This window comes from Malaya genurostris, chromosome 3 (assembly GCF_030247185.1).
Source record: "Malaya genurostris strain Urasoe2022 chromosome 3, Malgen_1.1, whole genome shotgun sequence".
Classification (NCBI taxonomy): Eukaryota; Metazoa; Arthropoda; class Insecta; order Diptera; family Culicidae; genus Malaya; species Malaya genurostris.
The window spans coordinates 124,699,817-124,723,872 of NC_080572.1; the positions used below are offsets into that span (position 1 = coordinate 124,699,817).

Below are 24,056 nucleotides of genomic sequence, written 5' to 3' on the forward strand. Positions count from 1 at the left end.
CCACTTTTCACTATACCTTATGATAAAAAAGAACCGAAATTTTCATTTTAAAATTCCCGCGCTTGTCCAATCGGTAAACTTTTATTCTCTTAACGTTGGCAACACTTTTATACACATTCTGTCAAATTTTGACGCATATCGTACGATTATTTTTTGTTTGGCGTCTATACAAAGAAGTTGAAAAATTTTCGTGTGGCGACTTTTATAATGGATGAAAATTTAGAACAACGTGCGTGCATCAAATTTTGTGTTGCAAATGGATTTAAGTGTTCCGAAACGTTGAAAATGTTAGAAAAGGCCTTTGGTGAATCGTGTCTAGGAAAAAAACAGGCATACGAGTGGTATAAACGCTTCAAAGGTGGTCGTACAAGCTTGGATCATGATGAGATCCCTGGCCGCCCAACAACATCTGTTACTGAAGAAAACATTGAATCGGCGAAGCAAATCGTGTTGCAAAATCGTTCTGTACCGATTAGGGAGATTGCTGTGTTGTTGGGCATCTCTTATGGATCAGCCGAACACATTTTAACAGCGCCGGCTCACACAGCGTTGGTTGTGTCGCATTTTTTGGCCAAAAACTCAACCAATATCATCAACCAAGCACCGTACTCTCCAGATATGGCCCCGTGTGACTTTTTCCTCTTCCCCAGACTCAAATTGCCATTGCGGGGAACACATTTTGAGACCATTGAGACCATAAAAGAGAATTCGTTGCGGGAACTAAAGGCCATACCTTCGGCGGCCTATTAAACTTAGGATAGTATGGAAATTTGGATCAAGCGTCGACATACATGTATTGCCGCAGGAGGATAGTACTTTGAAGGCGATAATAAATAAATTTACTAAAAATCCCCGACGAACGATCAAATACAGCTCAGAACTCAATTCCAGAATACAACTTCAGAATCTTGGCTCTGAATCCGGAAATGCACATTCGAGGAAATTAAGTGATATTAAATCAACGTTAAGCATTAATAAATTTTTCCTTGCATAGACCTTCGTTTAGTCGAGCACCAAACATTTCCTAAACGTTTAAAGCTGAACATGTTTTTAATCGGAAAATAGCTTAAGCAGTGTGCCTTAAACATTATATTCTTGAATAAAAAAAATCGGAAAATTTTCGTCGAAGTGGAAGTGTATCTGAAACATTTGCATGTGAACAATTCGAATCACATGCACATACACACCAAACCGGTTGCAGTGAATGTAAACATTGAGACTGTGTTTCAGCCCTATATATTCGTTTGGCCGAGGTGCGTAAAAAATCGGGTTTTAATTGAAGTATCATAGTTATCAATTACTTTTTGCCTTTCTCATATAGAAAGGCTTTGCAATCACTCTGAAAATCGACTTTTTAACCGAGGCCCGGAGGGCCGAATGTCATATACCATTCGACTCAGCTCGACGAACTGAGCAAATGTCTGTGTGTGTATGTGTGTCCGTCCGTGTGTGTGTGTGTATGTGTGTGTGTATGTGTGTGTGTATGTAACAAAAATATGCACTCACTTTTCTCAGAGATGGCCAAACCGATTTTCACAAACAAAGATTCAAATGAAAGGTCTCATAGTCCCATAGCCTGCTATTGAATTTCATTCCGATCCGACTTCCGGTTCCGGAGATATAGGATGATATGTACCAAAAAAGTGAAAAAAATATGCACTCACTTTTTTCAGAGATGGCTGAACCGATTTTCACAAACTAAGATTCAAATAAAAGGTATTATGGTCCCATAGCTTGCTATTGAATTTCGTTTGAATGTGACTTCCGGTTCCGGAGTTATATGGTAATATGTGAAAATTTGAGAAAAAGTTTACACTCAATTATCTCTGGAACAACTCAACCGATTTTCGCAAACTTAGATTCAAATGAAAGGTCTTATAATATCCTAAAAATTTGTGGAACATTTTATCTGGATCCGACTTCCGGTTCCGGAACTAAAGCGTGATAAGTGGAAAATTACCAATTTTATTAGTATTTTTCCACGAACGATGGTTGAAAACAGGTACAAATCCCATAAAACTGTCTGATAAATTCTTCTAGTTTGCAGAGCTTGTTAGTTTGTGGGCACAAAAACTTAATTCGGCACTACTGGTCCCCTCTTTTCCAGTTCCGAGAGCACTGAAAGTGGAGAAGAAAAACTCCTAAAACTAAATTCACTTCGATTTCTCTGCGATGCTTGAACCGATTTTCACAAATCTTGATTTGAATTGAAGTTCATACTGTCTTTAAACCTACTGTGAAATTTCATCCGGATCCGACTTCCGGTTCCGCAGTTACAGGGCGATGAGTGTCAAAGTTTTCAAATCGCCATATAGAGTGACAATATGTACAACACCGAAAGAAGAAGAAAACACAAAACGAACAAGGCGTGCTTACGTACACGTTGTGTAGTGATGTCAATAATAATAATAACAATCCTACTTCATGTTTCATGCTGCTGATTCATGCTGTTTAGCACGCAGTAGTAACAGAAACGCAGGTTCGTTTCGTTAGATTTAGTTTAATTGGTTTAAACGAAATAGAGCATGAGATAGTAAGTATAAGTTTAACTACGTTCAAAACTGTTCCAATTTGTAGGTCATATTTGTTGGTAGCAAACGAACCAACTTCGGCTATTCCGTTCATCTGAATCCGGTTTCGGGAGAATTGGAAATTGTGATTAGAAACTGCAAAAAGGATCTCACTCACTTTTTTCGGAGATGGCCGAATAGATTTTTACAAACTTATAGGTTCAAAAGAAAAGTCTTACCGTTTCATACGGAATTCCTTAATTTGCTGTGGATACTACTTTCGGTTCCGGAACTACAGGTTAAACAGGATTTATAGAGTTTGTGAGATTAGATCCGAACAAATTATCCTATTTCTATTCAATAAACAGTTGTTTTTGCGAATTTCACGGTTATATTCATGATGTAATGAGTAATATGAGAAAGGCATCATTACACCACTAGGTGGATTAAAAAAGGTTTTTAGATTGTTTCGACTGAACAACTCAAATCAACAAGGTATTTTAATAGAGCGGTGTTAAATTTTCATTGATTACTGATATATGTTTAAATTTCACAAATGGTGAAGGGTAACCGTTTGAAGGAGGAAAAACGACGAATTATAAGGTTATTTGAAGAAGAGGGCAATTGCACGAAAAATTGTTCGATCTGAGAAAGTGATGCGGAATTTCCTCCAAGAGGGTTCAAAATATGATATTAAACACCCTACTAAAAACCATACTAATGTTTCTTCGAGGCTGGAAGTCAAAATTAGACATGAAGCTACAATACATCGACATCTAGACAAGAACGGGTTGATTGTCTTCAAAATTTGTTTTTAAAATCGATCATAACACTGAAAATTAACCATTCGGCTAAACAAATGTCTTGCCAGTTTTTATGTTTTTTTATTTTCATCTACAAATATAGACTGATGTTGAGTTTCATGATCTATATGTTGAAAATAAGAAAGTTGTCACATATAAAGTTCGGGTTGTCTAAACAAGTGTGTACCACTGTATTAAGTGAAGACACACAGATAAAAGTCCCCAGAGTCGGTCGCTGACGCGCTGTCGGAATCTTGCAAGCAAACCTAGATTCCAGTTATTTACCAGATCTACTCAAATCTAGGATCTATCCCCTAGATAAATTTGAAACACCGCATTATTTTTATATAAAATAATATTTACTTTACTTATGTTTATTACTAGGACAAGGCGATCTCCAAACCTTTTACCCTGTCATTCAAAGCTATTTTCGATGCCTTAGTTAGACCCGAACGAGCCGCATAGAGGTTAGGCAACACACAGATCGAACCGACGCACAGTGGTTCGAATCAATAAAAACGTGGACATAAATCAGTAGCTGCCAAACCGTTCTTTTGATGCATATAGTTGCTTTGAATAAATTATTTACAAATATATACCGCGTAATTTGATCCTATCATTAATTGTTCATGGCCTACTTTGACAAAAAATGTAACCATAACTTTTTTTCTGAAGAGATAGAATTTTTTTTCTTCTACAAAGTTTTAGAACTATTAAAAATAATTTACTTTGTCAAATATACCAAAAGTCTAGGTCGCACCGTTTCGGATATACAAAGCGTTTTTATGGCAACCCCCTTAAAATCAGTTTTTTATTCATAAATTGTTTCGAGTTATTTTGTTATGCATACTTTGTTTGGAATAATTGTAGAATTTACAAAATCGCATATTTTTGTTGAAGATAGTGCATAGGTTTGCTCTTTCCTGGCAAAGTTATGCAACATTTTACCTTTTTTTTACCTAGGATAAAACCTTGCACCGAAGCGAAATATGCAACTTTATGCAGCTGATTTTTACAAAATTTGTAGGAAAGGATGTGCCCAATATCATAAAAAAAATCTAAGTGGAACTCGGTGGAACTTTTTTTTTAGGTCTTTTCAAAGTTAGTTTTAATTACTGAATTATGGCAACCCCCTTAAAACTAGTTTTCTAGTCATAACTTGTTTCGTGTTATTTTTTTATGCATACTTCGTTTGGAATAATTGTAGAAAATATAGAATTTCATAATTTTGTAGAAGCTAATGCATAAGTTTATTCTTTTCTGGAAAATTTATGCATAATTTTACCTTTTTTACCTAGGAAACCTTGTGCCGAAGCGAAATATGCAACTTAATGCAGCTAACTTTTATAATACTTATAGGAGAACATGTACCTTATCCAATTTATTTTCCAATGAGAATATCTTGAGTACTCTTCGTGTGACTCATTTTCACTATGGCCATGCTGAAACCATGAATGGTTAAGAAACAGAGGGCGTCACGCGTCTGCTATTTCTGTAACTCACTTTTGCAGTGAGCGCCGCCCGATCAACATCTCGTCTTAAAAATCGTGTTGCTTCGCGATAACTCAATTCATTTACACGTTTAAACATGAAATCTCTTCGTAAAGGTTTGTACTTTAACAATACTTTATCATATTTTGTCTAGAAAACATTTTTCCATTTTTTAAATATGTGTTGAAGTTTTGATAATTTTTCGGATTTTCAATAATTAAAACTAAATTTGAAAAGGCCTAAAATTGCATCTAGTTCCACTTAGATTTATTCTAATATTGTCAATTGTAAAAAGTAACAAAATAAAAATCGCAGCAATTTGCTTATGTTGCGCGTGCAAGCATGAACTTGTTTATGCGTGTTTACGCGCGTCCAGACTGGTAGTCGGAAATAGGATAGAAATATCTTTCATATATTTGCATACGTGCATAGCAAGTTTAAAATTATTAAACAAATAAAAAAATCCAAACTTGGGCACGAGGAAAAACAGCCGTGAAAAAACGATGACAGATGTTTTTTGTAGACTCCTAGTAGCGTCTGACCCACTGATTTCGAATATTTATTACTAACCTATCAAAACTAGAAAGAAATTGTCACTGAAAGCAATTAATATGCTAGAACTTACAACAGAACAAGAAATTAGCGATACGGAAAACTCGGACGATAGCGTGACTGATACTGATTTATCGAATGCAATGCGACTAAGTGACATATTGTAATGATTTATTAGGTAACATTAACTACCAAGTTGATTGATTAGGTTGTGAAAAGTATTGGGAAAAGTTACTCATTTAAATGCTAACTTTGTAGTAGATACTCAGGTAATAGAGATAAATTCTACGTAGGTAAATCCAAAAAAACTGTTTTTAAAATAAAGCGAATATCTCAAAAAAATTTTTTTTTTACATTATTCATATCTTCAGCAAAAATACTTGAAATGTTTTTTTCTTTGAAATGATAGAAAAAAAATTTTTTTCGTCAAAAACAAAATTATTTTTTTCTCGAAATCGGTACTACTTCCTTAACAAAAATTAAGGTGCTACTTTCAAAAGAAGCGTTATATAATTTTGTAAAACTTCTTCGAAGACACGTTAGCTCTTAAAAATCAGTGAAAGTCAGTACAGACTTGTGACCGTCATTTTCCAGTTTTGGACCACTGTGCGCCCTCTGTTTTTTAACCATTCATGGTTTCAGCATGGCCATAGTGAAAATGAGTCACACGAAGAGTACTCAAGATATTCTCATTGGAAAATAAATTGGATAAGGTACATGTTCTCCTATAAGTATTATAAAAGTTAGCTGCATTAAGTTGCATATTTCGCTTCGGCACAAGGTTTTCTAGGTAAAAAAGGTAAAATTATGCATAAATTTTCCAGAAAAGAATAAACTTATGCATTAGCTTCTACAAAATTATGAAATTTTATATTTTCTACAATTATTCCAAACGAAGTATGCATAAAAAAATAACTCGAAACAAGTTATGACTAGAAAACTAGTTGCCATAATTCAATAATTAAAACTAACTTTGAAAAGACCTAAAAAAAAAGTTCCACCGAGTTCCACTTAGATTTTTTTTATGATATTGGGCACATCTTTTCCTACAAATTTTGTAAAAATCAGCTGCATAAAGTTGCATATTTCGCTTCGGTGCAAGGTTTTATCCTAGGTAAAAAAAAGGTAAAATGTTGCATAACTTTGCCAGAAAAGAACAAACCTATGCACTATCTTCAACAAAAATATGCGATTTTAAAAATTCTACAATTATTCCAAACAAAGTATGCATAACAAAATAACTCGAAACAATTTATGAATAAAAAACTGATTTTAAGGGGGTTGCCATAAAAACGCTGCGACCTAGACTTTTGGTATATTTGACAAAGTAAATTATTTTTAATAGTTCTAAAACTTTGTAGAAGAAAAAAAATTCTATCTCTTCAGAAAAAAAAGTTATGGTTACATTTTTTGTCAAAGTAGGCCATGAACAATTAATGATAGGATCAAATTACGCGGTATATATTTGTAAATAATTTATTCAAAGCAACTATATGCATTAAAAGAACGGTTTGGCAGCTACTGATTTATGTCCACGTTTTTATTGATTCGAACCACTGTGCGACGAATGACGAAGCCGTATAAGTCAATTTTTCACTTGCACTCGGGTAACGGATAAGTAAACAAATTGTAATCATGCGTTTGAAAAATACGGTAACCTTCCACGAGTTGTTCTTTTATTCGGTAGTGATCTTCAACAATAACTTTTTCAATCCATAATCTGTCGCGTTTTTTTTTATAATGGCCATTATAAAAACATTTACTTTGAATAAGAATCCTGAAGAATTCAATACTCGCTTAGAGTTAGATAGTCATAACAGTAAACATAAATGAAAAGTTTTCTCTTTCGTCTGGTGTTAAAAATTTTACACGACTTGCAATGGTTCGCCTGTAGTCACTCTTCAAAGTAGATATTGGCCGTTATAAAAAAAACGCGACGTCTTCGAATTTCATATGTTGTCTGAAATATAGCAAGCGATTACAATTCAGATTTTTATGTGTTAGGTGCCAACTGCCATATATTTCTATTTTTATGGTATACAGCTGGTATAATAGATAATTTTCGAAACATAAAACTTCTCCAGTGCTTATAAGATACTGTCTTGTATTTTTTAATTGTATTATTTTGACTATATTGGTTATTTTCAACGAATAATGACAAAGAGAAGCTAAAAATATGATATTTAGTCATTTTCGATCGAATCAGTTATAAATTTAGAATGGAAATCAGAAGCAAGATAGCAATTCTACTGATGATGAAATGATAATTCAAAATGAACTACATTATTTTCTTTTCGTTCGCCTGGGGAAAGTTTTTTTTTATATCTTTTAAACTTGTTGCGGTCGTTCGCCGTGTATTTGAGGAAACTCAATATCCTAGCTTACCTGTGTTGAATAAGCATTCTTGGTCATAGACCAAATCCTTATACGTGGTGCCTTTCGAAAGGACTTTAAAGCTAGCTGCGCCCCGCACATTGACATGGTGATGTTGATTACAGTTGCAGTTTAACTTAAAAGAACTAAATAAACACGCTTCAGTCCTGAATTTACGTTTGTGTAAATATCAGAAACTAAAGTGTTAACGGCTAGTAACTAACGATATACTCAAGCAGTCAACACAACAAAAACAAATACACAGGTATTTGTCACTGGGTTAAGTAGTGTGATGTTTCAAATGAAGTACTTGTGCGCGGTGTATCTTCGGCCTAGGATTCCACTTTCAGTTACGGTTTCAGTTTGCGCAGGAACTTGTCCCGTCGGGCCGATAAAGCGCTCTTAAGAGCTGTGCGACGTTATCGGCAACAATGGTTAAGTCTGTAAAAAATAGAAAAAATAAGGTCACACTGCTGTAATAATTTGTTGAGTTACTTTCTTATTTTCTACCCTTATATAGGAGAAAAAATGCGGGTTCCAATACTAAACGATGCTAAATGGTTTAAAACTGTGAATTGAACGATGATATAACGCAAGCTATTTTGATTTACTTATCATAGGCCAAATATTTGCTCAAATTATTTTCGGTCGAGATTTATTTGAAGGTTTTGTAGGTGATAATTATGTTCGATATGCATTGCCTCATTCAGAATCACTTTTCAGATATATGCGTCATAGTTAAAGAATTAGTATAACAATCACACCAATACTTTGCTTTGCACTTAGATTGTTTGCTGGTCGTGTTCGAGTGACAGTTTTTTTTAATAATTTTACTGATACGAAAACAGTAGGGTACGTGGCTAGAATCCAGGGGAATCTTTACAACGAGGTAACATGAACAGTCCTATGGAATACATATTTGTTTGGTCTTGGTTAATGTGTCATATAGGGTTTGGCCATTTTTTATACGTTTACGTTTCGTCTTCGACTCATCAATGCATAGCAGTTCAAATTGAACTGCCGAGTTTCGCATTAAGCAGTTCATTTTGAACTGCTATGCACTGGTGGGTCAAGGACGAAACGTAAACATATATTACTATTTTATTTGTTTCATCTTCGGATTAAGTGTGCCAGTTATTGCGAAATTAAGACTCTATTTGCATTTCTAGTACAACAATCAATGTTGAAAAAGAATAAAAAAAGTTTTTCCCTCTATCGTTAAATGAAACTTTAGGAAAATACAGTTTTTCAATTGTCCTATGTGACCTGATATTCCATTTTAGTATTTTCGACTCAAAGACAGCAGACTGTTTCCTTAACCCTATAACTCGCAAGGTTTTCGTCAAAGTAATGTTTATTGGATCGAATAATTATAAATCGGAGTACATTGTCACGAATTTGCAAATTTGTTGACCTCAATCTTTTATCAAGCTCTCGCTAATTTGTGTCTTCAATAGTTGTTATAAATTAACTGTTAATTAATGATAAACTTTGTTATTATTTGAACAGTGACTGTCAGCTTTCTGTTGGGGGCTCGATACACAAACAGGAAGACATTTCGCCGAATTTTATGTGAAATGGAAATAAAAACGAAATATGCTGATGCAAAGATAAATGTGTTGAATGGTGTTTGCCAAAGTGTGTGATTTTTGTGTTTCGCTAAAATAAGGTCAAAAATCCCGTACTTCCTGTAAAATCCAATGGATTTTTGATTTATAAAGGATTCAACAAATGCGCTCATTCAAAAAAACTATAAAATTGTATTGTCATTTCATATGCGTATTTGATCCTGTATATAAAGAACTACAAAGATTTCTTTGTATGGGAACACGCAATGAATTATTTAATAAACAAACAAAAACGTCTAAATTTGAATAGGTTTATAGTCATAATATATCAGATGCACAAATTTATTTCTGATAGTACTCGAACAGGAACCAGTTTATAGTTATATTGCTGTTAGTAAAAATAACCGAATATTCTACTCTAGGCAGCCAGCTTCTCAAATATCCCAAGTAGCATGTTAAGTTGCTGTCCTATATTTTTCTACTGATTGTGCAATTTATCAAGTTATTTTAAATTACTATTGTAGGAACTGTTGTGTTATGGAAAAAGCGCCTTTTTTCTGTGTTGTGCAACATATCTTTACGTTCTTCCGTTAATCGTTAACAAAAAATCGTGCGCCGATCCCGTCACAAATGCAATAATAAAATCAGCGAAAAAGCAATTGTGAACCTCGTGAAAACTACTCCGTAATGTAAACAGGATTGGCGGTGCTATGCATAAGGCACTGGTCTTACAAACCAGTTGTCGTATATTAATGCTACATATTGTAGAATTGATCTTATGTGTTTTTGTAAATGAAAAATCGACAACGAGCTGCATTTTTATGGTGAAACATGTATTGTAATTTTCAAGCGCCTTTGAATAAACGTGTTTTGATGATTGTACACCAATTTCTGTGAAAATAGCTGTCTATTTTTAACTAATAACTAATGTATTATTGAACCTGAGAAATCTCGAAATGAATTTTTCTATAATATTTTCCATATGGCATCGATGGTAACAGTAAGTTGAATAGAAAATGGTTCACGCAACGTAAGGACTTATATTATCTAATAAACAGGAAACATTAACATGTTAATATTTCGGAAAGAAATGCTCTACGTTTTATTTTTTATATCAGTTTAAATTTTCTAGTTCAATAAACAACAATACAGTATAGTCATTTATCTTAGTGGGCCCGACTTTTGTGATACGCACAGTAGGTATTATTTTGATAAGCCCAGTGGCGTACCGAGGAAATTTGGCGCCCGAGGCTCCCTAGATAAACCACTGGATAAGCCCATGTGCTGGAGTTGCAACAACAAGTCTAAGGTCTGAGGACAGAGGGTCACGTGTTGAGTTTTAAATCGACCACGTGGCTCGCTCAATTCCCTTTGCGCATCGTATTTCCCTTGTACTCTCTCATATATGAGCAAACTGTGCCGGGTTGCCAGCATACATTTTATTATTTTGATGAGAAGTTTTATCACATTTATATATCGTATGGGTTGGACATTACATGGATTCCAATGAACAATGAAAAAATATTCAACTTTCACAAAGATTGAATATATGTGTGTTTGGCAGCCTTGTCGAGCCAATTTTATTTCTCTTTCCTTTTTCAGAATGCTATCAGGAAACCAAAGCGAAAAAAAATGACGGATGCATTGAAACTGACTTTGTTTCACAGAAAAATACAAGACTTTTTATCGCGATAACATATATGTTTTTATGTACTAATCGCATCTAAACTAAATTATCTAGACTTTGTCACGGTAGATTTATGATACAAGCCTTCAAAGCCGAGATATTCGATGAATAAGTAAAGGTATGCACTTTCGAGCGTTCTAATTTTCAGCAGTTCTTCAGTCAGAAAAAATACAACACGACCGCTAACCACAATGAATCATTCTGAAAATTTCACAGAATTTTCTCAACTAAATTTCGGGTCAGGCGGGTTTTTCTATATTCTGCACCGTTTCCAAGAAAATTTAATTTGAAAGGGGAAAATAGCAAAAAACCTACCACTTTACGGTACTGTCCTCAGCTCTTAAGCGGCAATATTTAACTATGAGAGAAACTATGTTGAACTTAACTTTTCTCTCAATATCTTTAAAAAGTGATGTCATGTCTGCTCATTTTTTTCGCGAGATGAAAACCGAATACAAATTATTTGATTGATTTTTGTTTTCATTGCGTATGTAATGCTGCACGGAAAGACCGAAATCAGCATTTTGGCGAAAAAATTAGTTGATTTTCTGATTTTTGTTAGTTATTTTTTGAGACAACTAAAAAAATCTTACTTTTGCTAATTTAGATTTTTTATTTCTGATTCCCTTAATAATAATAAAATATTTATTGAAATGGCTATTTTTTTAGTTGAATTCTCCAATTCAACGTACTGTCATTTCTTAGCTAAGGCACAATTCATTTCCATTCAACTAATTTTTTAGTTGAATTAGAGAATTAAAACGTTGTTTTCAACCAACATGAATGGCTGAATTGGCTTCTGCAATTTGCAGCTATGTGGCGCACTGTCACCGAAAAAAACGTTAACACCGTAATGACTACTAGCCACTAGATGGCACACTACTACCGAAAAATATTTCAGTCGCGGTAGTCTTTTCTATATTGGCAGGTATAAATACGATGTTGTATTGGAGAAAAAGACATAAGCGAAACATAAACTTCTTTTTGAAAATTTTTCTTCTAAACCGCTGCTTTCTTCATTCGACTTCGCGAAATCGACTCTCTCACTAAAACTTTGAGCAATCTGAAAACAAAAACCGTATACAAGTAATACATCGGACGGCGTAGCCCGGAAGTTTGGAAGATACAAAAAACATCATTTGACATATACAATGAGAGTGCAACATTCGAAACTCACTTCACTGTTCTGCGCAAAAACATTATTTCGCACAATCGCTTCAAATGCACACAAATTCTGAATAAATACACTTTCCACTAAGAGTTTACGTCATTTTTACAAATCGAATCAGAAATTTATATATGGATATATCGTAACACATACGAAAAACATCAAAACAATTTGCAAGCAGTTTCAACAAGACTGTCCCTTTTAGCTTTTTAATGGATTGTTTTGCTTTGACATTTCTCATGGGTTTTTGACTAATAAACTTGTTAATTGAACCAATTTCATTTTTGTGTTCTTTGTGCTGTCCTTCAGTAATGATGGTGATAGATAAATAGAAACAAATTTTCTGATTTTAATAACAAATTAGTTGTCAATGAGAATTTCGTGTTGGATTGAAATATTGCTGGTTTTTGTCCAGGATATTCGTCAACTAAACGAAATCTCTAAAAGTAAGAGTTTTTTTCCAGCAAAGTAAATTCTCAATTTTAACTAATTTCATAGTTATTTTGGAAATTTTGTTGTTAAAATCAACTAATTCAAAAACAGTAATACGAATTAGGCACAGAGCTAATTTCGGTCGTTCCGTGTGTATTTCAGTACCTATTATTATTATTCTCAAGTCTGCAAGTTTAGTGTTCATTTCAAACAGATAAATCTTGCACAACTTTGTTGCAAGTTTTTAAATTATATATCATTGTTTTCCTAAAACTGAACAAAACTGCACACACTGACCTAAAAATTCATGATACAGCCAAAGCTATACGGACTCAGCAGAAACATATTTTTGACAGCAAGGTTCTCAATTCGGTTTATCACTGTTTGCCTTGTGGAAAGTATCATTTCGCTAATTTTTTCCACAAGAGATTTATAGTAATTTCGACATGTATTGTTCCCGATACAAATATGACAGCCGTTTGAAATTTTTTAATAAGTTGCACAACTTTTATAGTTCAGTTCGGTTTTACAGCTCATCCAAGTCAGTCGATAAAACAAAACCGCTTACGTTGGAAACAGAAGAAACCAAGTACAGTATTGTGTAGTGAACAATAGACCTCGAAAATGAGTGAACCAAACGAACAAAAGCTACCGCCGACACGAAAGAATACAATTGTTGTTGACTTCAGGCAGTGCAAAATTCGACCTTCGATACGAGAACTTGAAGGTTTGCCTAAGGAGCAAATGCAGCTGGACATTAAACGTGTGCATTTACTTCAATGCAATAAGACGAATAATGTTGTTTACATCCAGTTTTATAAAGAGTTGGATGCAATTCAATTCGCAAAAGACAATAACAATGTGCACTATGTGGAACACGAGAATATTAGGTACAACATTCCTGTATATATGGATGGTAGTGCTATAGAAGTGCGTGTGCATGATCTTCACTAAAGCGTCACCGATTATTATATTCTCAAAACTATGTCCCAATACGGAGAGATTCTCTCTATCGAAAAAGAAAAGTGGAAGAATTTTTTCCCCGGTATTCTAAATGGCGTACGTGTATTACGCATACACTTGAAGAAGCCTATACCTTCTTATGTGATTTTCGGTCAAGATACAAGAATTCCGTGCAAATCACTTGTTACCTATGACAATCAGATAGGGATGTGCGATACCGAGTCGATACTTTGAGGTATCGATACTTTTTTTCAAGAATCGGGTATTTTTAGTATCGATATCACATCAGAGCGATACTGTTAGTATCGATACTTTTGGTTTCGATACTTACAGTATCGCAACGAATTAAAGTCAATTCCCAGTGCTGCTAATAGAGCGAGAACCCAGTGCATGAAGCACATTCTCGAGCGACGTACTCTATCTTACTCGCACTCCTCCGCGCACGCTTATGAGTCACTCAAAAAAAGGTGCATTTTAAACATGAGAGATGTTTTTCTTGGGTACGATGAGTGAGAGTCAGTAGGAGTAAACACTTACTGCTAGTTGGTTACTGCTCCGAGTCAGCTCGCTCTATTTCAGATCATGTCCGTACTCACTCAAAGAGGAAGCACTCCTTCAGTACGTTAGCAGTAGGGTGCACAGGTTAGTTTTCATTTTAGTAAATCGAAGTGTATAGTAGCATCATGATAGCCGCACGAGTATGGCTGATCCTTCGAAAATATATAAAAGACCGCTACCAAGTGGGGATGCATAGAGCAATTACCACTTCACATAGGATAATGACAAAAACCATCAACTTTCGATATGCATTGTAGAATTGATTGGGAATTACTGGATTCTGCCGTAATAATTGAAAGAGAAAGTAAACAAAGAGAACAACTATAATTTGCTCTTGAGACCTTTCCTAATGTTCATCGAGTAATGTTTTCTTCTGTATGATAGTAATACATGCTAAACAAAGTCCTAATGCATAACTTATGCTGAATCTGACATGGACATATGGTACCGTTGAAAACTTCCATCTTAAAAAATTGCCAATTACGAAAGAAAGGAATAAATTTTATTCTAGATGATCTAGTAGTGCGTGGGTGCATTAATCTAATGCAACATTGACACCTTTTTTGCGAAAAATTTAAAGAACGCTCTATTCTTGCCACCGGGCGGGTTTGAACGCTTGTTTGTGTTCGCTTTAGCCAAGTACTGCGCTCCTGTTACTTTTGTGTATGAAATCAAGTGAATAGAGTAAATATTTCTGAAACTGCTGTATAAAACATGCTTCGAGCTTGATCAGATTGTATATTAAGCATTGGATCAAAACCAAATGTGGTATGAGAGTACGAGTGGGAGCAGAAGTGTGACTATCTATGGGGAATACCTTCAGTAAAAGTATGCACGCCAATGAGTTGGCCGACGAAAGAGTGAACGGTGGAATATGCACGATAGGAGTGCTCGGTGTTTCATCGTCACTCACAAAAAAGCACTGGGAATCGAACCCAGGTGGGCTGCGTGAAAGGCATCACGCTATATCAGTCCCCAGTAGAACTTTATTTCTTGGCTTCGACGAAGTCCCAGGCTCGTGCATGGATTGGTATGACGTGGACTAGCCGTTGTTGAAATTCGGTCTCGACAATCTCGCTTCGTCCCACAAGTGCACTGAAAGAGAGTGCGATGAGAGAAAACCATCAACAAAACACGCACATAAAGGCCATACTTTCAGAAGATTCAATCATTTAAATTTTTCACACTCATTACATTCTCTCAGTGCGCCTATGGGGCGACGCAAGATTGTTGAGAACGAATTTCAACGACGACTAGTCTACGTCATACCAATACATGCGCGAGCCTAGTGCTTCCGTTCCGTCCGTCCCTGGTCCCATAGTAATAGCAACAGGAATTGTTTCTATTTCTTCGCATTTCGCCTGCGGCTCATCAGTGCTTAAAGTAGTTTAAATTTAACTGCCATCTCGCGTCTAGCAGTTCAATTTAAACCACTAGCTTAGCACTGATCAGTCGAAGGCAAAACGCAAGGAAACAGAAACAAAATATGTGATTTTTGCACAAACCAACAGAACCCTTAATGTTCAATAGAAATTGGCTTTTAGTGTAGTATTCGTGTATCGACATAAAGGTTATGACATGAAAATTTTTGAAAAAAAGTGAAATCATCATGGCTCCAACACAAAGTGGTTTTTGACGTGGTTCTTTGACGTGGCAAAATTCGTGGAAATTCTTTAACGTGGGCCAAGAGTCGCGAAAGGCGAAATGCAATATATGTGTCAAGAAATATGCGTATTCTGTTGGCATAACAAATTTATGGAAAAACCTTTCTGTACATCATAAAATAACGCCACAGTCGAAAATTTTACTTTATTCGGAAATGATTGCTGCGCAAGTATCAATTGATACTTACAGGTATCGATACTTTATTGCCTTTTGATACCTTGTATCGATACCCAAAATTTCGGTATCCCGATACCGTAGGTATCGATACTTTCCCTTCCGAGTACCATCCCTACAATCAGATGGCCACATGTCAGTATTGTCAAAATGCTGTTCACTACGGTAAGCCATGTGATAAACTGGACAAGAAGACACCTACACCAAAGGACAGCAGTGCTTCCGTCACACCAACCCAAAGCAACCCCAGTACACCTGTAACAGTCACCAACAACAGTGAACGATGTGATTTTATTTTGTAGAACTTCTATAATTGCTAGTGAATCATGAACAAGTTGGTGATTTGCTGCACAATTGTTTTAGATGTACTCAAAGTTGTTCTACAGTGATTTTACGGTAGTATTGTGAAACTTAACAGTGATAAGTTGCACAACCGATTTTAATATATTTAAAAATCTTTCTTAACATATCTAACATAAATAACAATTCTAAAACAATTGTAGAATATCTTGAAATTTCAATAAGTTACATTTGCTACTTTGGATTAGAAGACAAAAACTATATAGTGTGTTCTATAAAAGGATATTTTTTATCAATTTACGCCAACAACACCTTTAATTAATAAGTTAACATTTATACTATCGTAATATTTCCAATGCATGCAATAATCTTTCTCGGATTGTATGGAAATTCGATTAGAAAAATATCTATTATTTGACCACCCCTCTTTAAAATTTGGTTGATATTTTGGTGATTAGTATATTCATTTATTCTCCTAGTGACAATATTCATGGGCTATGACTATTGCACGTGAGTAAAAATAGATAATATTATATATCAAGATTGATCCTGATATTTTCGCTCCATTAACTCTAGTCTTCTCCTGTGACACTTTTGACGATGCAGAAATTCCTCGGTTAATAATAGTAATAAGTGGAAAACTAACGCGGGCATTACAATCTGTACTATTAATCATTTCATATCCTGAGTCAGTTTAGGGTGCAGGTATTGATGTAATACTTCTAAACATTTTGAATTCCATGCAATATGTAATATGTAATATGCAATACTCACGGAAATATCACGTTACCACGTGTATTTAACTGTAGGAAGAATATTTTAAGAACAAATAATGTTATCTTTGTATGAATGAATTTCAGATGAATACATGTGTAATTGGATTAATATTTATTTATTCATTCAGAGGGAAAAGTCTGCGGGAGTGGATTGTTAGTCGACTTTCAACTCCTGCGGGCTTATGCAATATCTTCAGCAAACAACTTAGAACAACAAGAAAATTGTTCATCATGATTTTTGCAGGACAACCATCGTGGATCTTTGATTTTTCCCCTGTACAGCATTGATGTAAATTTTCCCTTGGAATGAGCTTTTTGTTCATTGGGATTTTTAATGAGAATAGTCAGGAATTGTACGGAGTCCATTCATTACCTCAATGACTCCTAGCATATTGAACCAGTACAGCGCAGATTTGAACGATTTGTCGATTTGAATGACAAACTCGACTGCCCTGCACTACTCAGTGAAACTTTTCTAATTGTTCGAATTGAAGCACTTCGGAGTAATATATTTATTCGTTTACCCTACTTAAACCATACCAATAAGAATGTCATCTTTGGGCTACAGTGAACTTTCAATAGAATATCTGCATAACCCGATCTTCATCTTTCATATAACAGAAAACAATCGAATGTTTTAAGTATACCTAGACATAATTAATAATCATTACAACTACTCTTTATGCCTTGTTTTGTTCACTCCCGTGATATTGAAAACTACTATTCAGGAAGTATATTGCACATCATAGGTGGATCGATGTGTTGAAGTCTGTCTTACCCGGAGAGTGACCTCACTACACATGGAATGTTCACTGTTTCCTCTCTATCACCACACGGTTTTAATTTAATGTCGATTGTCCTTTTCACAATTCCTCCGCAAGGTGCAGTGACTATCGAGCTAATAGATACGAATTCAATAATCAATCTACATTAATTTATCTCTCATTGTTATGATCAAATCAAATTTCAGCATCCCGAAATCTTGAAACTTGGAAAAAAGTACAAGATTTTATTCTATGCGGCTATATGCATGAGGCACGTTCTCACAAAAACTACAGTAAACTGATAAGGATCACTCGCGTTTTTCATTGCATCACTGTTCCAAAGTCCTTTATCAATATAAGAGTAACCTTTGGTTGATATATTGCAATACGTTTACAGGATCATAGGTCAATCCACGTTATCAGTTTTTATTTCCAGATTCGACCATTGGAAGCGGAATGTACACGGTATTAATTTGCATTATAAAATAGCATTTTTGATGAAAGAACCGAATGATAAACGATTTATGATATGCTTCAGCTTAATTAGAGAATGTGCACAGGACAATGTGATAGTTCATTATCATTTTGTCAACGGTTTTATCATATTAATTTTACTGTAATAACGATATCTTAAGAGTCTGAGCCATATCTTTGTTTTTTATTTTATTTTCTGCTTAATGATAAGCAACCTCTTCAATGACATTCTTCTTATCGTAAGTTTGATATCACTTTTAAGAATTTAATCGAATTCATTGTAGTCATTTATTTGAGATTCAAAAGGATTAACGATTAAATCATTATTTGTTACTATTTTTGTGTGCGATTCAAAATCGTACAGTAAACTTTGAATTCGAGTTCAATTAAATCCCTACGTAGTTTTTTGTTTCCTACCTTATTTATCTATGAAAATATGACCCGGTCCGATGAAGACGAATAAATCACGATGCGCTCTGTTCCGAATCAAATGTAAGACTGACCGACTTTCTTAGCGGCAGTTTACTTCATGGTTAACTGAGCATCGGTTATCGCACAATCACCTTATGAGTTGACGGTGTTTGAAACGGATGAAGGGTATATAGATCAGCAGCATGTTCCGTTTCGGTTCAATAAAATAATTTATCCGTTTCGAAAATCTGCCCCCAAAACACAACATTACTAGTCAATCGAAACCAACAACAATAATGAAATGGGACGGGTGTAGCGTTATGGGTTAGTCGATGCTTTTCACGCAGCCCACCTGGGTTCGATTCCCAACCCCGCACATAGGGTCAGAAAGCTTTCCTGTTCCGCGATTAACCTTAAGGTTATATCCTCTATAATCGAAACAAAAAAAACAGAACAGTACGAAGTTAAATAATATCTTCTGATTGACTACTTATTTGTTTACGTAAGTTGAACTCAACTGGCACTGTGTACGCGAATTCAAATACTCATTGATAATTCTGGTTTATTTTTCCATTGTTTTCGTCCTCATTTTATGGTTATCACCATAATTGAATAATAAACATAAGGAGACCAGTCGGTGTTGAACAGTCGTTCGCACCGCACGCGTATAGCTCTTGGCTCCTGGAATTCTTTTCTGGCTACCTAGAGTTTCATTGATTCAAGGCTTCAGTCTTTTTCAAGGCTACCTGAATCACTAACTAAGTGACTAAGTGATACAAAGAGTGATATTAGAGTGACTAAGTGATACAAAGAGTGATATTAGAGTGACTAAGAAATTAATCAGCCTTTTTTAATGCTAGCTAGGAGTCTAATCGAAGACTAATTTAGCCTAGTTAATTTAATTTAAAATTTCATTAATTTCAAAAATGCCTGCGTCCAACCGGAAAGGCAACAAGCCTAAGGCTAAAAATAATTCAATACGGAATAAATCACAATCCGTTATTCAACATTTTTCTAATAACATTCACGATCTTATAGAATCTGAATGTAAAAATAAAAGACAACGGACGGATTTCCCTTCCGTTGATCCTATGCCGTCTAACAATATTTACGAGATTCTTCCTGAATCCGATTGTAGCGACATAGAAGAAAATTCTTCAAAAATTCCCAAAATGGACGCTTGTCGTTCTGGGAAGAAACATCAATCTATGCCACCAGTGACGGTGATGATTTCCGACTTCAAAGCATTCCGTACTGAGCTTTCTACTTTTCTCCCGGAAGTAAAAGTCTCATTTCAAATCGGACGAAGAGGAGAATGTCGAGTCTTGGTGGATGGATTGGAAGATTACGAACGTCTTATTCGATATTTGTCCGAAAAACTTCATAAATTTTATTCATATGATATAAAATCAGACAGACCCTTCAAGGCTGTCTTGAAAGGATTATCAAATGATCAAAGTATTGATGAAATTAAAAATGAAATAAAAGAATTGCTTGGTTTTGCCCCTTCCCAAGTAATACTTATGAAAAAAAGAGCGAATGGTACTTCTAAACCACGCTCTGGAATTTCCCATGAACTTTACCTAATACACTTCAATCGAAGTGATGTAAACAATTTGAAAACTTTAGAAAAAGTACGTTTCATTTCCCACATTAAAATTCATTGGGAACATTATAAACGGCATAATCGTATTGCAAACTTAACGCAATGTCGTCGTTGCCAAGGCTTCGGCCATGGAACCAAAAATTGTCATATGGATATACGGTGTTTGAATTGTGGTAAATCGCATTCGAAAGACGTTTGTCCAATGAATGAAACCACTGATAAATTTTCATGTTCAAATTGCAATGGAAATCATAAATCCAATTATTTGAAATGTCCTGTCAGGGAAAAAATTTTAAACGCTCGTTCGCTTAGACAACAAGTCAAATCAACGACCTTAAATTTACAGAACATACCTGAAAATTCTTCTAAGGCACCTGCCAATTCGTCTTCTAACGAAAACAATTTATTGACAGGTAGATCGACCTCGTCATCATCTTCTTCTAATGTCAGTTATGCTGGTATATTAGGTAGAAATCTATCTCCTATTTCTTCTAATGTAAATAATCAAAACACAGGACCGCCTTGCAGTTCTTCTTCTAACGAAAACAATTTATTAATAGGTAGACCGGCCAAATTATCTTCTTCTAATGGCAGTCTACCTACAAATATTCCTTCAATGCCATTCGCTTCTTTAAATGAAGTCGATTTAGGCGATATAACTGAAAATAAAATGATCTACCTACAAGATCAACTTTTTCAAATGATCATCCAAATGAATTCGACTTCATCACTTTTTGAAGCATTTCAAATCGGATGGAAATTTGCAAATAATATTATAATGAATTTAAAATTAGCAGTGATGTTAAATAATTATTTGAATATTTTAAATTGGAATGCTCGATCTTTGAAATCGAGTGAAGATGAATTTTATAATTTTCTCAAAGTTCACAAAATTCATATTGCCATTGTGACAGAAACTTTTCTTAAACCAAATGTAAAATTGAAAAGTAATCCACATTATGTGGTTCATCGATTTGACAGGTTTACTGGAATTGGTGGTGGAGTTGCCATTTTTGTCCAACGGCAAATTAAACATCGAATTTTACCTTCTTTCAATACTAAAGTTATTGAAAGCTTGGGAATCGAAGTTGAAACCATTCATGGAATTTATTTCATCGCTGGAGCATATTTGCCATTCCAATGCACCGGCGAACAATTAAATTTCTTTAAAGGCGATTTGCAAAAACTTACAAGATATCGATCGAAATTTTTCGTAATAGGGGACTTAAATGCTAAGCATGTCCAGTGGAATTGTAGGCAAAATAACAGTAATGGTAAAATACTTCATAATCAACTCTCAGCTGGTTACTTTACAGTTCTTCATCCCAGTAATCCTACTTGTTTCTCTTCCGTGAAAACCCCGTCTACAATTGATCTGGTTCTAACAGATCAAAGTCACATTTGTAGTGAACCGATTACTCATGCTGATTTTGACTCAGATCATCTTCCTGTAACATTCAGACTTTCCAACGAAGCTATAATTAATCCAATTAGTTCTATTTTCAACTATCATAGAGCTAATTGGTTGGATTACAGATCTCACATTGAAAATCATGTGGATCATGAAACTATTTTAGAAAATTCTGCGGACATCGACACAGCAATTGATAATTTGAATCATTATATTATCGAAGCTAGAAATCTTTCAGTTCCCAAAGCTCAAACTAAATTAAATTCTCCTATCATCGATGACAATCTTCAACTGCTCATTCGGTTGAAGAATGTTCGTCGACGACAATATCAACGTTCTCGTGATCCTGCTATGAAAAACATAGTTAAGGATTTACAAAAAGAAATTAAACATAGATTTACTCTTTTGCGAAATGAAAATTTCGCTAAAGAAGTTGAACAAATTAAACCATATTCTAAACCTTTCTGGAAACTTTCTAAGGTTCTTAAGAAACCTCAGAAACCAATTCCTGCTCTCAAGGAAGGAAATCAAATACTTCTTACAAATGGTGAAAAAGCTCAAAAGCTAGCTCAGCAGTTCGAGAGTGTCCACAATTTTAATTTAAACGTTGTGAGTCCTATTGAAAATGAAGTCTCACTGAAATATGATCATATTTCAACCCAAGTGTTATCACACGATGACATTATTGAGACGAATTTTGATGAAATTAAATCAATTATTAGGAAACTCAAAAACATGAAGGCTCCTGGTAATGATGGAATTTTTAATATTCTTATTAAAAATCTTCCCGATGTTGCCTTGAGACTCCTGGTTAAAATTTTCAACAAGTGTTTTTCATTAGCTTACTTCCCAAAAAGATGGAAAAACGCTAAAGTAATTCCTATCCTAAAACCTGATAAAAACCCAGCAGAAACATCAAGTTATCGCCCAATTAGCTTACTTTCTTCTATCAGTAAACTTTTTGAAAAAATTATCTTGTTAAGAATGATGACTCATATAAATGAGAATTCAATTTTTTTACCAGAGCAGTTTGGATTTCGTCATGAACATTCAACTACTCATCAACTTGTCAGAGTAACGAACATGATAAAATCAAATAAATCTTCTGGGTTATCCACTGGAGTTGCTCTTCTAGACATAGAAAAAGCATTCGACAGTGTTTGGCACAAAGGTTTAATAGCAAAAATGTCTGATTTCCAGTTTCCTATTTATTTGATCAAAATGATTCAAAATTATTTAACTGATCGTACTCTTCAGGTTAGCTATCAGAATTGTAAATCTGAATTGCTACCCGTACGAGCCGGTGTTCCGCAGGGTTCGAGTGTAGCTCCAATCTTGTATAATATTTTCACTTCTGATCTTCCAAATCTACCCGTTGGTTGTCAGAAATCGCTATTCTGTGACGACACAAGTCTGTTAGCCACAGGTAGAAATCTAAGAGTGATCTGCAGTCGCCTACAAAGAAGTTTAAATATTTTCAGTGATTATCTGTCAAAATGGAAAATTAAACCAAATGCAGCAAAAACGCAATTAATTATCTTTCCTCACAAGCCAAGAGCTTCTTTTCTTAAACCAAACAATAATCACATTCTCAAATTGAATGGCTTGGAATTGACATGGTCTGATCAAGCTAAATACTTAGGTTTAACGTATGACAAAAAACTCACTTTCAAGGATCACATTGAAGGAATCCAGGCAAAGTGTAATAAATATATTAAATGTTTATATCCTCTTATAAACAGAAATTCTAAGCTCTGTCTAAAAAACAAATTGTTAATTTATAAACAAATTTTCAGACCAGCCATGCTTTATGCGGTACCAATTTGGTCAAGCTGTTGTTCCACCAGGAAGAAAACGCTTCAAAGGATTCAGAATAAAATTCTGAAAATGATTCTGAAGCGTCCTCCCTGGTTTAGTACAAATGAGTTACACAGACTCACAAATATAGAACCATTAGATGTAATGTCACATAATATTATAAGCAAATTCCGACAAAAATCGATGCAATCTTCAATTGAATCGATTCGCTCTCTGTATTAGTTAGTAAGTTAGTATATAAGTTCCTTTTCCCCATTACACAATACAAGTAGGTTTAGAATTTTCCCTACACAAAAATCTCAGAATTGCGGAAGCAAATGATGTCTTCATGGTAATAACCAAATCATATATATATATATATAACAGGGCTGAAAAGTCACCACTTGTGGCTGAACACCCAATTTAAATCTTAATAATTTAATTTTAACTCATATTCCAATAAATAGTTATTTAAAAAAAAAAAAAACATAAGGAGATTTGCATTACGCAAGAATTAACTGCCAGCTGTTGTTATCATGCGTGTGACCTTGATGCGTTAGCGATGAGGCGAGC

The 24,056-nt window shown here is 34.7% G+C and overlaps 1 protein-coding gene across 3 annotated transcripts in view; it reads right to left on the reverse strand.

Annotated features, from left to right (window-relative positions):
- Positions 1 to 24,056, reverse strand: part of LOC131434611 (pyruvate carboxylase, mitochondrial) — a 39,292-nt gene that overhangs the window by 5,017 nt on the left and 10,219 nt on the right. For 2 of the 3 annotated variants that reach the window (XM_058601497.1, XM_058601495.1), the window contains exon 2: positions 7,742 to 8,170. In XM_058601497.1, the coding sequence (XP_058457480.1) occupies positions 7,742 to 7,837 (96 nt within the window). In that variant the 5' untranslated portion in view covers positions 7,838 to 8,170. Of the gene's footprint in view, positions 1 to 7,741; positions 8,171 to 18,675; positions 18,765 to 24,056 lie in introns of those variants that run through there. The other variant, XM_058601496.1, reaches the window with a different exon arrangement.